Source organism: Helianthus annuus, chromosome 10, assembly GCF_002127325.2.
Source record: "Helianthus annuus cultivar XRQ/B chromosome 10, HanXRQr2.0-SUNRISE, whole genome shotgun sequence".
NCBI lineage: Eukaryota > Viridiplantae > Streptophyta > Magnoliopsida > Asterales > Asteraceae > Helianthus > Helianthus annuus.
The window spans coordinates 148,689,247-148,704,990 of NC_035442.2; the positions used below are offsets into that span (position 1 = coordinate 148,689,247).

The 15,744-nt window shown below is 38.5% G+C and overlaps 1 protein-coding gene across 2 annotated transcripts; it reads left to right on the plus strand.

Moving 5' to 3' along the window:
* Nucleotides 1–255: 255 nt before the first annotated feature.
* Nucleotides 256–15,449, plus strand: LOC110886000 (G-type lectin S-receptor-like serine/threonine-protein kinase RKS1). 2 transcript variants are annotated; one of them, XM_022133751.2, is made up of 7 exons: nt 258–1,712; nt 13,009–13,134; nt 13,765–13,958; nt 14,047–14,257; nt 14,357–14,594; nt 14,676–14,823; nt 14,930–15,449. In XM_022133751.2, the coding sequence occupies exons 1-7, from the start codon at nt 428–430 to the stop codon at nt 15,254–15,256; spliced, it is 2,529 nt and encodes an 842-aa protein (XP_021989443.1). In that variant the 5' UTR covers nt 258–427; the 3' UTR covers nt 15,257–15,449. The 2 variants fall into 2 exon arrangements, with proteins under 2 accessions (XP_035834579.1, XP_021989443.1); XM_035978686.1 differs by lacking the exon at nt 13,009–13,134 and having other exon boundaries at nt 256–1,712; nt 14,930–15,448.
* Nucleotides 15,450–15,744: the final 295 nt, after the last annotated feature.

A 15,744-nucleotide genomic window follows, 5' to 3' on the forward strand; every position in this document is an offset into this window, starting at 1 on the left:
TTTGTTTTTTTTTTTTGTTTTTTGTTTTCTTTAGATAACTGTCATGTGAATTAAATTGGTAGTTATTTGTTGCAGGAATGGTCAACGAAGAACATTATAAAAGTTTGAAAATTGAAATGGTCATGAATTAATTCATGAGATCAACCATATCTCATTGGCCTACACAATTAATTGTGACATGGGCTGCTAATTATATAAACAATGAAGATGGGCTGCTAACTGTATAAATCATATCTATATCTCATTTCAACAAGTCAATATAAATAATGATGATGCCATGATGAACTGCTTATTACATAAATCATATCTCATATCTCATATCTCATTTCAACAAGTGAACGTTAAAGTCGTTGAAACGAAATCTTTTTCTGGTAAGAGATAAAAGTGAGATAACAGAAAGCATCATATTTGAAAAACGTAAGAGAACATGTACCAAGAAAGAGGCATTCTAGTATCTATGCAAATCTTACTGATTCTTCGGTTTTGCACTTGTATGGACACCATTACACTCATCCAACCAGTTAAAGATGGGGATATTTTGGTCTCTAACGGAGAAACTTTTGCTCTTGGATTTTTTAGTCCCGCAAACTCCACCAACAGATATGTGGGTATCTGGTATAACAAGATTTCCGAGCAAACTATAGTTTGGGTTGCCAATAGAGACCGTCCGATCTCCAATTCGACCGGCATCCTATCAGTGGATCACACGGGGAACCTAGTCCTTCAAGAAATCGATCAAAGTTTTGTGTTTTGGTCAACCAATGTTTCCGGAGTGGTGAATGATAGTTTTACGGCCCAGTTATTAGATTCGGGGAATTTGGTGTTGTTTCAAGGACTAAACAAAGAGGTATATTCATGGCAAAGCTTTGATCACCCTTCGAATACGTATCTTCAGGGTATGAAGCTTGGCCTAGAGAAGAAAACGGGTTTGAACAGGATGATTACATCATGGAAGTCTAGTGGGAATCCTGGTGTGGGGGATTATTCATATAAACTGGAGTTAGTTGGGTCAACTCAGATGTTTTTGTTTAAAGGTATGACAAGATATTGGCGGGCAGGGTCATGGAACGGTCTTGGATGGAGCGGTGTACCGTGTATGACAAAGGGTAATATCTTCATTGCTAATTATATAAATAATGATGATGAGGTGACCATCGCTTACCATATGCACAATCCGTCCATGCTCTCTAGAGTAGTCGCTACTGAGTCTGGTACCTTAGAGAGGCTAACTTGGCACGAATCTGATCGTAAGTGGGTTGAGTTCTGGTCCTATCCAAATGACCAGTGTGATGTGTATAACCATTGCGGTCCTTTTGGCTTTTGTGATCCAAATGCATCAGTTACTTTTGAGTGTGATTGCCTTCCCGGATACGAGCCACAATCACCACAGGACTGGTACATAAGGGACGGTTCCAAAGGGTGTAAGAGAAAGGTCGGAATACATATGTGCGAAGTTGGAGACGGGTTCGTTGAGTTGGCCCGTGTTAAGATACCTGACACGTCGTCGGCACATGTGAACATGAGCTTGGATTTAAAAGCATGCAAAGAGTTGTGCTTGAGGAATTGCACGTGCAAGGGGTATGCAAGTGCTGATATCAGTAAAGGGGCCGAGGGTGGAGGTTGTATTATGTGGCATAGGTACATGAACGATACGAGGACGTTTTTAGATGGTGGTCAATCTCTTTATATGCGGCTTGATGCAGCTGAGTTAGGTACGCTATCAGTATTGCTTTTGTCTAAACTTAATTTTCATTTTGAACAGACTATATGTTTGTTTCTAAGTCCCTTTACTTTCTTGAAAAATACAATTATATTATTCTAAGTTGTTAGAAAGAAGAAGTAATGTATTTTGTTTATGTGATAATTATGCAATGATCTGCATTCCTCAATAGAGGAAGCACTCTATATATAGATATGGAAACATACACTGAGGTACAAAAAGAATGAGAAAAATACAATACACACCCTATACAATGTTATACATTAACATCCCCGCAAGCGAAACGGTGGTGGACGAATGCCAAGCTTGTCTCGGAAGAATTCAAACCGGTGACGGGTGAGGCCCTTGGTGAAGATGTCCGCAACCAGGAGCTTGGTCAGAATTGTTAGTAGAGATATTTAAACTTAATTAAGATTATAATACTTATATGTATATGTAATTACTTACATGTATTATTCGGTACATTTTGATAAGTGTGGGCATTGATCATAAGCGGGTAATTCAAAAACTGCCGATGACAGTTTTTCACGCCAACATCAACCGCCATTTCCACACACATATATATATATATATATATATATATATATGACCGGTCCGGTAACTGTTTCCGGCACCAAGACAGTTTGTTTCTTTCTCAATCTGTCCATTCACTTGTTTCATTCATTATTCAAGTTCGTTTCTTTCATTCCTGTGTTCTTAACAACAAATATAATCATGTCCACTGATGCAACGATGCCTTGTTTGTCCGCTGCAAACATGACTGGAGTCCAACAATGTGGTATCAGAGCCGCCACATCAGGGACATGTGCACAAATTAGATCCACTTCTACAACCCTGCCATGTCAACACTGTTTCGAAGAACAAAATGAAAGGGAGAAAACAAATCACCGGGTGAAATTATGTTACTACTGTCACCGGCCAGGACATCAAATATATTCATGCAAATCAAAAGAAAATGATGAAGCAACACAACTTATTAACCAAGCGGTTAATGCCGGAATCCAGACTCAAGGGAGGGATGCAGACGATCGAGATGAAATGATAGTGACTGGCACAGAAGGTGGCCAGTGGGGAGACATATGGTATGTCAGTAATTCATTCTCGCATCATTATGCTGGTAATCTAAATGTTTCTAAAAGAATAAAACATTTGGTTGGTGTTGATACAAACACTGGGGAAAATGATTTTCTGTTCATTCGGGGTATAGGGGCTGTTGAAATCAAATCAAACAACGAAAGGTTAATGATTCAAAGTGTTTTTTATACTCCGGAATTGGACAGAAATGTCTTGAGCATGAACCAATTAACCTTGCAAGGATTCACCGTCAATAAAAAAGGTGATACTTGCAAGATTTATCCGATGTTCTCGCCTCCTGTGGTAAATACTGTGAATGAAGTTACTGGATTGTCAAAAGAAGAAGAGCTAGAATTAAAAAAAAAAACAGAAAGTCATGAATCTATGAATCTGAATGATGTGAACGAGAAATACAAAGAAGATTATTTGAATTCATATTTCGAAACATTAAATGTTTCGAATGATAGTGAGAGTGACTGGAATTGGATGATCATAAGGGCACTAGAATTTCATGAATTTGCTGATTGCAAACCCCTGTTAGACATGATTGATGAGCGAGATTTCATATTCAAATACAAACATGATCTTGAAATAAAGTTCGAAGAAATGGTGGGTTGGTTTTTGAAAGAAAAGATGGGAATACCTTCAAGATCGATTCCCCCACTGTTGTCTGATGGAAGAAGGATAGACTTGCTTGGCTTGTATGTAATGGTGGAAAGAGACGGAGGCTACCGAAGTGTCACCGTTGATAATTTATGGCCTGCAATAGCGAAGGATCTGGGCTTCGAATATCAAGACGGTGACTTCATTAGAGTCATTTATGCCATGTATTTGGACGTTTTGATATACTATTACAGGTTTAAATCCATTCAGGAGAAGGTGCATGACAAAGAGATGATGAAAGAAGGAGAGAGTTCAATGGCCGGCAATGAACAAGGAAGAAGCAAGAGTGCAGATCCGGTACCGGAGGATGCTGCATCAGAGCATTACGCTCTTTATGCCGGAAATAGTGGGGAAGGATCTTGGAATCTGCACAAGAAGCGCCGCCGCCGATTCAATTTCAACGAAGCTCGTAAAGCTGTTGATGAAGCCAACAGGAGCGTGCTGATGTATGCCGCTAAACATAATTAAGTTTAAGGGAAGGTGTTAGTAGAGATATTTAAACTTAATTAAGATTATAATACTTATATGTATATGTAATTACTTTTATGTATTATTCGGTACATTTTGATAAGTGTGGGCATTGATCATAAGCGGGTAATTCAAAAACTGCCGATGATAGTTTTTCCCGCCAACATCAACCGCCATTTCCACACATATATATATGACCGGTCCGGTAACTATTTCCGGCACCAAGACAGTCTGTTTCTTTCTTAATCTGTCCATTCACTTGTTTCATTCATTATTCAAGTTCGTTTCTTTCATTCTTGTGTTCTTAACAACAAATATAATCATGTCCACTGATGCAACGATGCCTTGTTTGTCCGCTGCAAACATGACTAGAGTCCAACAATGAAGCGCATGAAGAAGATAAGAAATCCATACTAATTTTTAGCAGTGCTGGCCATAGCACGATACTCAGACTTACAGTTGGAGCGAGAGATAGTGGATTGCTTTTTAGCACTCCACGACACAAGATTCCCACCCGGAAAAATAGAGTAACCAAAGGTGGAGCATCTAGTGTCAAGACACCTGGCCCAGTCACCATCAAAGTAACCAATAATCTTAGTTTGAGTGGGACGCGAGAACGCAAGACCAAAGGCGATTGTCCCTTTGACATATCGAAGGATGCACTTTACACTTTTGAGGTGTTCAATGGTAGGGTTTTGCAAGAACTGGCTTGCTTGATTGACGGCATACGAGATGTTTGGTGAAGTGATGGTTAGATACCGAAGAGCACCAACCAGGGAGGGGGAGGGATCGATACATCATCGGATCCTTGTAGGGAATCCCATCTTTGACAAAAGATGCATTCGGAGATAAAGGAATGTGCATAGGCTTACAATCAAGAAGTCCGGCACGGTCCAAAATACCATGGGCATATTTGGACTGACTTAAGAATAGCCCATTTGCTGTGTAAATGACTTCAAGTCCCAAGAAATAATTCAATCTACCAAGGTCCTTGATGGCAAATTCCTTGTGTAGGCGAGACATGAACTTAGAGATTACAGAGTCCTGGTTGCCCATGAGAATCAAGTCATCAACATATACCAACATATACCAGAAGGTACATAATGCATTGATCACATTTAAAGATGAAAAGGGAGGTGTTGGCCCGACTGCAAGTGAATCCACTATCAAGAAGGAAGGTACTCAACCTGTGAAACTAGGCCGTAGGTGCCTGTATAAGACCATATAAGGCCTTGTTTAGACGACACACATGATTAGGAAACCGAGCATCAGTGAATCCAGGAGGTTGTTTCGTAAATATAGTTTCATCGATGTGTCCATGCAAAAAAACATTATTTACATCCAACTGATGTAAATCTTTTATGGACAACACAATGCGACTCGTTGATGCTTTCACAACTGGGCTGAAGGTGTAGTTAAAGTCCAAACCAGGAATTTGACTGAAGCCGTGGCAACTTGACGGGCTTTGTAACGATCAATGCTCCCATTAGCTTTGTGTTTAATGCGAAATAATCATTTAGACCCGACTACATTCTGATCTAGAGATCTAGGTATGAGAGATCATGTGTTCTTGTTGGAAAGAGCTAGAAGTTCATTATTCATTGCTTCAACCGAATGCGAGTGTTTGAGGGCACTCTTGTAAGTTTTTGGTGTTTTGATGGAAAAAAGTAGAGTATAAGGGATTTTTTGGGTGTGAGCAAGGTAGGTTCAGTGTTTTGGTTTAAAGATGCCAACCGAGTAGTCATGGGATGGGTTGGTGGAGGGGGCGGATGAAGTATAAGATTGGTTTGAGGACGGACGTTTTAGGCTTGAGTTTGGTGCAAGTCAACAGTTGTTTGGGCCGAGGGAGAGGGAGTATGTTGGGCTGGTCCAACAGTTGGCGAGGTGGTAGGCGGTGTAGGAGATGGCGCTGGTCCAGCTGAGTGGGTGATAGATGGGGCGTAAGGTGCATGATGGGCTTGAGTAGAAGTTGTGGATTGGGCCTCAGGTGAGTCTTCACAAAGGCTATAATTAGTTTGTGTGGTTGCTGTAATAGTGTTTGGGAGTGAAGTGTTAGGTGTACCGGTTGTTGTAACAATTGTTGGCCCGAACTTGGATCTTGATCTCTAATGAGCGTGAATAACTTGAATAACAACAACTTGAATAACTTGATAATAACCGAATGTATACAATATCGAATTTGAGAGTATATACAATTGATTTCGAATGTAATGAACAAGTACAAATGAATCTAACTATCCCTATTTATAGTTTCCTACGGGTACGAGTGAATAGACGCGTCTCTTCGTGAAAAGTCATGTCTCTTGGATGTGTGGTTGAGATTGGATCTTGAAGAGGTGTGTTGATTCTCGTCCACTCGATCAACAGTCGCATCCTTTCCTTTGTTGCCTTGTATCGATTGGAATTGGAATGGGTGTGTGTGTAGAGACACACCTATTCGGTTATTGATGGAAGTTTCCAACTTCCACTTTGTCAACTTTGGTCCTTCAACTTCATAACCGCCATATCTAATATTATTTCTAATTATATAACTAACTATCTAAACTATGAGATGTTAAGAGATTAACCGGTTTCATTCACCCCCTTAATCTCGAACATCCATGAGTTGCTTCAAATCTTGAATTCCGAGCAGTTCCCTCATTGTAGCAAACTTGATCCTTGCTAGTGCCTTTGTTAGTATATCTGCCTGTTGTAGTTCTCCGCTTATGTGTTCCACTGAGATATCTTCGTTTTCCACACATTCTCTTATGAAGTGATAGCGTGTGTCTATGTGCTTGCTTCTTCCGTGAAAGACTGGGTTTCTCATGGGTGCTATTGCTGAAACGTTATCTACTCTGAGTGTTATCTTTTCTTCCTTCCAGCCTGTGATTTCACTTAACAATCTTTTAAGCCATAGTGCTTGACATGCTGCTGCAGTGGCTGCCATGAATTCTGATTCGCATGATGATAGTGCCACTGTTTGTTGCTTCTGTGTACACCAGGTTATAGGTGATTCTCCAAAGTAGAATACCAGACCAGTTGTTCCTTTTCCTTTGTCTGTATTAACTCCAAAACTACTGTCGCTATAACCTGTGATCTTACATCCTCCTTGTCTTCTGTAGATGATTCCATGCTCTTTAGTTCCTTTGATGTAACGTAGTATTTGCTTTACTGCTTTCAGGTGTTGCTCCTTTGGTTCTTGCATGAATCTACTAAGTAGACTGACTGGGTAACATAGATCTGGTCTTGTATGCAATAAGTACCTGAGAGAACCTATCAGGCTTCTGTAATGTGTTGCATCTACTAGATCTCCTTCTTCAGTCTTTGTTAATTGAGTTCCTGGAGTCATGGGTGTCTTCGTGTCATTGCAGGATAACATATCAGCGTCTTTGAGTATCTTGTTGATATATCCTGTCTGTTTGATGCCTATCTCACCCCCTGTTTGTATTACTTCTATTCCCAGATAGTATGCTAGCAATCCTAGATCGCTCATATCGAATTTATTCTTCATCTGAGATTTGAAAATGTCTATCTCCTTCTTTGATGTTCCAGTGACTATCAAGTCATCAACATAGACTCCAACTATTAGTGTAGAGGCTTCACTCGTTCTTGTATAGATTGCGTTCTCTAAAGTGCACTTCTTGAAGTTAAGTGACTTTAGGGTTTGATCTAACTTCGTATTCCAAGCTCTTGGTGCTTGTCTCAATCCATACAGTGCTTTTGATAGTCTGTAAACCTTTCCTTCATTTCCTGGCTTTATAAATCCTTCTGGTTGTGATACATATACTTCCTCCTTGAGGTCTCCGTATAAGAATGCAGATTTCACATCTAGATGATGTACCTCCCAACCTTGATATGCTGCTAAAGCCAACATTAGTCGTACCGTTTCCATACGTGCTACTGGTGCAAAGACTTCGTCAAAGTCTATTCCGTGTTGCTGAACATATCCTTTTGCAACTAGCCTTGCTTTGTGTCTGACAATATTTCCGTTTGCATCTTTCTTCGTCTTGAATACCCACTTTAAGCCTATTGCTTTGTGATCTCTTGGCAATTCCGTCAAACTCCAAGTGTTATTCTTATTTATTGAGTCTAACTCAGCCTTCATTGCTTCAATCCATTTTCTGTCACTAGATGCTTCCTTGTAATTCCTTGGTTCTTCTTCAGCGAGTAATAATTCATGCGGATCTAGTTGAATTTCTTCTGTTTCTTCATACAGGTCTTCGAGACTTCTTAATCTTACTGGAGTGTTACTAATACTCTCCGTTGTACTTTCAGAAGTGGATGGACCTCCACTTGATAAACTGCTTGAGCTTCCTGCTGAGTTCTGATTGTTTGAATGTGCTGGCGGAGTTACATAGGAGTCTTGTTCTTCTGTCTGGTCTACTCCTGAATTGTCATGTTGTGGCCCGCTACTGCCTGGACTACTTGGCTCATTTTCTTCTAATTCTGGTGGTATGTCATCTTCTTGAATGACAAAGTTTGTCCATTCGGGATTCCCTGAATCTACCGTTTCCATATAACTATCCCAGTTCCATGGTTGACCTTCCATGAACTTTACATCTCTACTGACACATATCTTGTTCTTTGCTGGATCATATAATCTGTATGCCTTTGATCCTTCTTCTATTCCAAGGTAAACCATAGGTGCGCTTCTATCATCTAACTTCTTTTGTTGAAGTGGTAGTACCTTAGCGTAAGCAGTGTAGCCAAAAACTTTCAAGTGTTCCAGATTTGGCTTCCTTCCTTTCAGTGCTTCATATGGTGTCTTGTTCACCAGGGCTTTTGTCGGAACCCTGTTTAGTACGTATATCGCGTGTCGTATTGCTTCACCCCAAAAGTTCTGTGGCATGTTCATTGCCTTTAGCATACTGCGAGTAGTTGACAACATCGTCCTGTTTCTTCTTTCTACTACTCCATTTTGTTGTGGGGAATATGGTGCTGTAAGCTGTCTTGCTATGCCGTTGGTTTTGCAATACTTGTTGAATTCAGCCGATGTGAATTCACCTCCTCTATCCGTCCTTAGCATTTTTAACTTGGTCTGCGCTTCCTTTTCCACCTTTTCTTTGAACTCCTTAAATGTTTCGAATGCTTGATCCTTGGAAGTTAGTAAATATGCCCACATGTAGCGAGTACAGTCGTCTACAAGTAAGAATATATACTTCTTCCCAGCATGTGTTGGTGGAGTTATAGGACCACACAAATCTCCATAGACTAAGTCCAAAGGTTTTAAAGATCTGAACTTTGCCTGATTTGGAAATGGTGCCCTACTATGCTTTCCTAATAAGCATGCGTCACAGACTTGACTAGCATGACTTATTTGGGGAACTCCATGTACCAAGTTCTTAAGAGTCATTTCCTTGATAGCGTCAAAGTGTAAATGGCCTAACCTTGCGTGCCATAACCATGCTGTGTCTTCGGTCTTTGATAGTAAGCAGATTGGTTTTCCCGTTTTCAGTTTGACCTTGTACAGCCTGTTCTTCATTCTCTTGACCCGCATTAGTAGCTTTCTATTTCGATCTCGGATAGTAAGTAAATCTCCGTCCATAACCACTTTGCAACCGATTTCTGTAAGTTGTCCAAGGCTCAATATATTGGTCTTCAGACTTGGAATGTAGTAGATATGTGAAACAATCTTTTGTTCTTGATTCAGACATTCCAGTAGTATTGAACCTTTGCCTTTAATTTCTACGTGTGACCCATCACCAAACCGTACTTGCCCTGTCACCGTTTCATCTAAGTCCTTGAAGTGACTTCGCACTCCTGTCATGTGGTTGCTTGCCCCGTTGTCTAAGTACCATAGATTTTCATTTTCTGAGGCGTAACTTGTTGGTTTTATATGTTCCTCATTTAGCAGAGCCCTTTCTTGAACATTTTCTTCTTGTATTGTCATTAACAATACGGGTGCTTCGTCTTCCTCGACGAGGTTTGAATGCTCTTGCACTTCGTCTTTCTCAGAACAGTCCTTCTTGTAGTGTCCAAACTTCTGACACTTAAAGCATTGGATCTTACTTAGGTCAGTTCTTGCAAACTTCCTCCAATTTCTAGAATTTCCGTTTCTAGGTCTAGATGTAGATCCTTCGTTTCTGGGACTTTGCCTATTTCCGTTGTTTCGCCAACTTCCACGCGTCTGGTTAAACCTACCACGACCGCGGTTTCCAAATTGCCTTCCTCTATTGTTATCCTGATGTGTGAACATAAGCCTATCTTGGCTTTCTCCTTGATTTCCTTTCTTTAACTTGAGACGTTCTTCATACGTCTTTAGTCTTCCGATTGCTTCTTGTAGCGTCATGGTTTCTATATCGGAGTATTGTTCCATAGAGGCAACGATTTGAGTAAACCTATCCGGTACACCATTTAAGAGTTTGCGTACTAGAGTCGATTGACTCATTGTCGTTCCTACTTCTGTTGCTCGGGTAACGATACTATTAATCTTTGCGGTAAACGAATCAATAGTGTCGTCATCCCTCATTTGCAACATTTCAAATTCTGACATTAGCGTGTGCATACGCGCCTTTTGTACCCGATCTACGCCAACGTGTCTAATCTTTAGATTATCCCAAATCTCTTTTGCAGTTTTACAACTTGCAATACAACGTCTTCTGGTATTGCTTGAAACAGATATGCAATGGTAGACTTGTCTTTCTTGGTGTCTACCGTTGCATTTTCTGCCGGTTCAATCGTTTCCCACAAACCATTCGCTTCAAGAATCGTCTTGATACGAATAGCCCAAACCGTATAGTTTGTTGGTTTCAGAATCGGACACTGAAACTGGGAAAGAGAATTTCCATTTATCTGACTTTGCCCGGATGATCCTGCCATATCTTCCTGCCGAATAATCTTCACTTCTAATAAACTTTCTTTTGGTTTCAATATATCTCAACAACCCCGATTACCCGAATCGTGTAATAACCAAAACAACCAAATCAATCTAATTCGCACTATAACCCCGGAATCAAAACAAACGAACCCTAGATTCCTAACCGTTCGGTTCGACCGACTTTCCTAGAACCGAGAATAAAAATTCTGAAATGAAACTTTGCGAATTTAAAACGAAATTGAAACCTGATCGCGAATTCCCTGTGATGCCTTGCGATTCCCACGCTTAGAGCCTGATGCTCTGATACCAATTTGTTGGCCCGAACTTGGATCTTGATCTCTAATGAGCGTGAATAACTTGAATAACAACAACTTGAATAACTTGATAATAACCGAATGTATACAATATCGAATTTGAGAGTATATACAATTGATTTCGAATGTAATGAACAAGTACAAATGAATCTAACTATCCCTATTTATAGTTTCCTACGGGTACGAGTGAATAGACGCGTCTCTTCGTGAAAAGTCATGTCTCTTGGATGTGTGGTTGAGATTGGATCTTGAAGAGGTGTGTTGATTCTCGTCCACTCGATCAACAGTCGCATCCTTTCCTTTGTTGCCTTGTATCGATTGGAATGGGTGTGTGTGTAGAGACACACCTATTCGGTTATTGATGGAAGTTTCCAACTTCCACTTTGTCAACTTTGGTCCTTCAACTTCATAACCGCCATATCTAATATTATTTCTAATTATATAACTAACTATCTAAACTATGAGATGTTAAGAGATTAACCGGTTTCAACAATGTTTGGGGTTGAGGTATCCGCAATAAATGTGTGCCATGACAAAGAGTCAATAACAACAGAGGCGGCATTGTCTTTGAACGGAAAAAATAGTCTCATCAAAACACGCGTGTCGTGTGATGAGCGCACGGCCGATAGTTGGTTCAAGAAATTTGTATCCCTTGTATTGGGTGTTATAGCCCTAGAAGATACAAGGTAAGCTCCAAGGTGCAAGTTTATGTGCCGGGTAGTCACCAAGGTATGGATAGACCCGACACCCAAATGGTCGAAAATTAGCATAAGTGGGTAACGTGTAGAATAATTCCTCAAACGGTGATCGTCCTTGCAATACGAAAGTTGGAAGACGATTTATAGTATAAATTGTGGTGCAAAATGCATCAACCCAAAAAGAAGGTCGAATGTTGCAATTAAAGAGCAGTAGTGCCAAGCTAGTTTCGACAACATGCTGATGTTTTCTTTCAGCTCGCCTATTCTCAGGGGGCGTATAAGGGCAAGATAACCGATGAAGAGTGGCATTGTCTTCCAACAACTTTTTAACCCGATTGTTTGTGAATTCCGTACCTACTTCGCTTTGAAATATTTTAACCAATGAAGAGTTCAACGAGGAGAATGAGAAAAAAATGGGTAAGGATGAGGCTACCTTTGCATTTGTAACACTCTGAATAGAAGTAATAGCAAATCGGAATTCCGTTAATATTTCATAACTAATGAATTAAATGTCTACAAAGAACAAAATATCTAATTAGTTAGTTCATTATAACTAGGAATATATTGGTGTAGTTTAGGAGTGAGAATAGGATTAGAGTAGCATTCTCCGTTAAAAAAAATTAGTTCATCATAAATAAACAATAGTAGCTATTGTGAAATCGATAATAATGGTACAAGATATATATTGGTAATCACAGTGACAAAGGACAACAAATTCAATACATTAAGAACCATCATGAACATAACCGATGGATAAAGGACTATTATACCAGATACCAAAACAGAATAACTATACAGATTGTGAATGCCAAAACAAATATCTAGTCAAATAAGTCATGTGATAAGAAGTAACAACCAACCATTATACACAAAACAAAACAAACATATAGTACCCAGGTCATGTCGACCCTTATACACCAAATCGTGAATGGAATGTGGGCACACACTACTAGCCACCAAAACAAAACAATTTAACCTAGGATCAATCCATACGTCTCCCCAACTATTACTAACTGAGTACCATAATACGGAGACAATGTAACTTGTCACACCTCCACAAATGGTGCTACACGATTGATACCCAAATGACGCAACAGTGAAATTAATCCACCATAGGCATGCATGTTCGAGTATTGGAGTGAAAACAATTTACAAATACAGTAAGTCACAATCAAATGCATAAATAAAGAACTGCTGTAATATTTTCATAAGTCATAATAAGATATGAAATACTCAGTATAATTCAAATAATTTATGTGATGTAATATTTTTCAGCAAAGTACTCATCAAAGAAGAGCCGAAGGCACAAAAACCGATTTCTCGTCTTCGGGATACCATTGATTGCAGCAGGCTTTCTCTTGTGTACCTTCATTTGTTGTTACATAAGGAAGAAAAATAATGGTATGTCAATATTTGTTTATATTTGATCGATTAATCTTTGGGTAAAAAAGGGTTCCTCATGCATAGACTGCATATATCCACCCTGCAAGGCTAAAACCCTATTTAACATTGTTTAAAGCTGTGGGGGGGGGGGGGGGGTAAAATATAATGAAGAGCACTAACTCGTTAAGGTTGATTAGATTATGCTCAAATCACAAACTAATCATCCGGAGTTAATAAGATTTCTTCTAGGGGTATAGGAATCATGAATCCATTGGAACGAAACCAAACTAAATCGTTTAGCTCTTTTTTATTTGGTTTTTATGGTTTAAATTACCATTTTCAAACGATAAGCACAAATAAAATATTTCGACTTTAAAATGATTTGATGTTAGCATAATCCAAAGCTCTTATATGCTACTTTTTATTGCAAGTAAAAAATTAGTTCATCTAAAAGTTGAGTAAATTGAGATCAAACCATGCTACTAAAACTACCTAAACCAAACTGGATGGTTGGGTTGTTGACTGGGCCTGTACTCAGTACTGCAGCTTCATGCCTTAAGGTTCAGACTTATGCTGAATAAGAAGAATGTAACTCACATAAATGTATTATTAAACTAGTTTTCACTATTGCTTAATTGTTGGATACAGCCAAACGAAATGAAGGTAAAGCTGGTTTCAGTTTCACGGATAGCTTGAAAACCAAGGAAGGGGGTTTCATGGAGAAGGATACTGTCAAAAATGTGGATTTAGATGTGTTTGATTTGAGCACGATAGTTGCGGCAACTGATAATTTTTCTCCTTCAAACAAGCTTGGAGAAGGTGGATTCGGCTCGGTTTATAAGGTAGTGTCCTGTAAAATCTGGCAATGATCTTAGCCATTGCGTTTATATATAGTTGTCGTTTAATTACTAATAAATAATTTATACTCAGGGTAAGCTACTAAATGGGCTAGAAATTGCCATCAAAAGATTATCACAAAGTTCGAGTCAAGGGATGCAAGAATTTAAGAATGAAGTAACGTTGATAGCGAAACTTCAACACAGGAACCTAGTCCGGCTTTTGGGATATTGCTTGCATAAGGAAGAAAAGATGTTAGTTTATGAATACTTACCAAACAAAGGCTTGGATTCCTTCATATTTGGTTTGTTATCTAACCTACATTTAAGTACTCAAAATCTAACTATACTTCTTTTTAAAGTTCAATAAATCCTAAATATCCAATGGTATGGTGTTATCCTAGATCAAGAAAAGGCTTCTCTTTTAGATTGGAAGAAACGGTTCCAGATCATTCAGGGTATTGTTCGTGGACTGCAATATCTTCATCACGATTCTCGGCTCAAGATCATCCACAGGGATCTAAAAGCAAGCAATATTTTGCTAGATACAGATTTAAACCCTAAAATTTCTGATTTTGGAATAGCAAAAATCTTTGGAGGGGGTGAAGATGAAGCTAAAACACATAGAGTTGTTGGAACATAGTATGTGTAGTTCTTTGATCTATAATACAACTCGGTTTTAATTACTTTCATTTATCTAACGTTGATATAATGTGATTGTAGTGGTTATATGTCTCCGGAGTATGCAATGCAAGGCCTTTTTTCAGTAAAATCTGATGTTTTTGGCTTTGGGATTCTGGTTCTAGAGATAATCAGTGGTAGGAAAAACAACAGTTACTATAATGAAAACTCCGTTAATTTGATTGGGCATGTAAGTAATTGAATTTTGTCACACACACACACACATATATATATATATATATATGTTCATTATTCATCCCATCAAATAATCTTTATCATGATCAACATTGTTCTAGGTTTGGGATTTGTGGAAACAAGACAAAGCTTTGGCGGTAGTTGACTCATCTTTGGGAGATTCATTTGATGCCCGTAAAGTTCTTCTATGTATCCATGTCGGGATCTTGTGTGTTCAAGAATTGGCTTGTGATCGGCCTACAATGACTGATGTAGCTTTTATGTTGAGTAATAATGAAACAATGCTTCCTTCTCCTAATCAACCTGCATTCATCTTCAGACAACTGAATTATGGTAGGGACTCACCATCACTATCAACATCAACATCACCTGGTGGTAGTGTTGTCACCGTTGACGATGAGCCCATCACCATCCTTCATGCTCGTTAATTTTATAATATCTCATAATTAAGCTCTTGTACGAAGACCATTTAAAACCGTATCACGCAAAATGTAACAACCATGAGTTTTCAACTTTGTATTTATCTTCAAATTTTACTTCCATTGTATTTGTACTTCCATTTTAGTCAATAAAATCATTTGTATATCTTTTTCATCAATTTCCATTCACACTTATTTTAATTTCATGTTCTTGTAGCCATTTTTATTTTATATAATTCATGTGACAATTTAAAATTGGTAATGATTAATTTATTTTAAACAATTAGTACAAACATTCCATTTATAATTATATAGAAATGGGATTTATTAAATAAGAAATTATTTAAATAAAAATCTATTTTAAATAGGAAAAAATAAATTATTAATGTCTTTAAATCATTAATAACAATTTATTATAAAACTTATAATATTTTAAAACCAAAAAAAAGTTTTAAATATAAACTTTTAAAACTTTATAAAAAATATGCTTTTACAAA

What these genes read in the sequence shown, in the direction of transcription:
- LOC110886000 (XM_022133751.2), top strand. Translation starts at nt 428, where the DNA reads ATGTACCAAGAAAGAGGCATTCTAGTATCTATGCAAATCTTACTGATT. An exon ending in GCTTGATGCAGCTGAGTTAG is followed by an intron (nt 1,713 to 13,008) that starts GTACGCTATCAG and finishes AATATTTTTCAG; the next exon opens with CAAAGTACTCATCAAAGAAG. An exon ending in CCGTTAATTTGATTGGGCAT is followed by an intron (nt 14,824 to 14,929) that starts GTAAGTAATTGA and finishes ACATTGTTCTAG; the next exon opens with GTTTGGGATTTGTGGAAACA.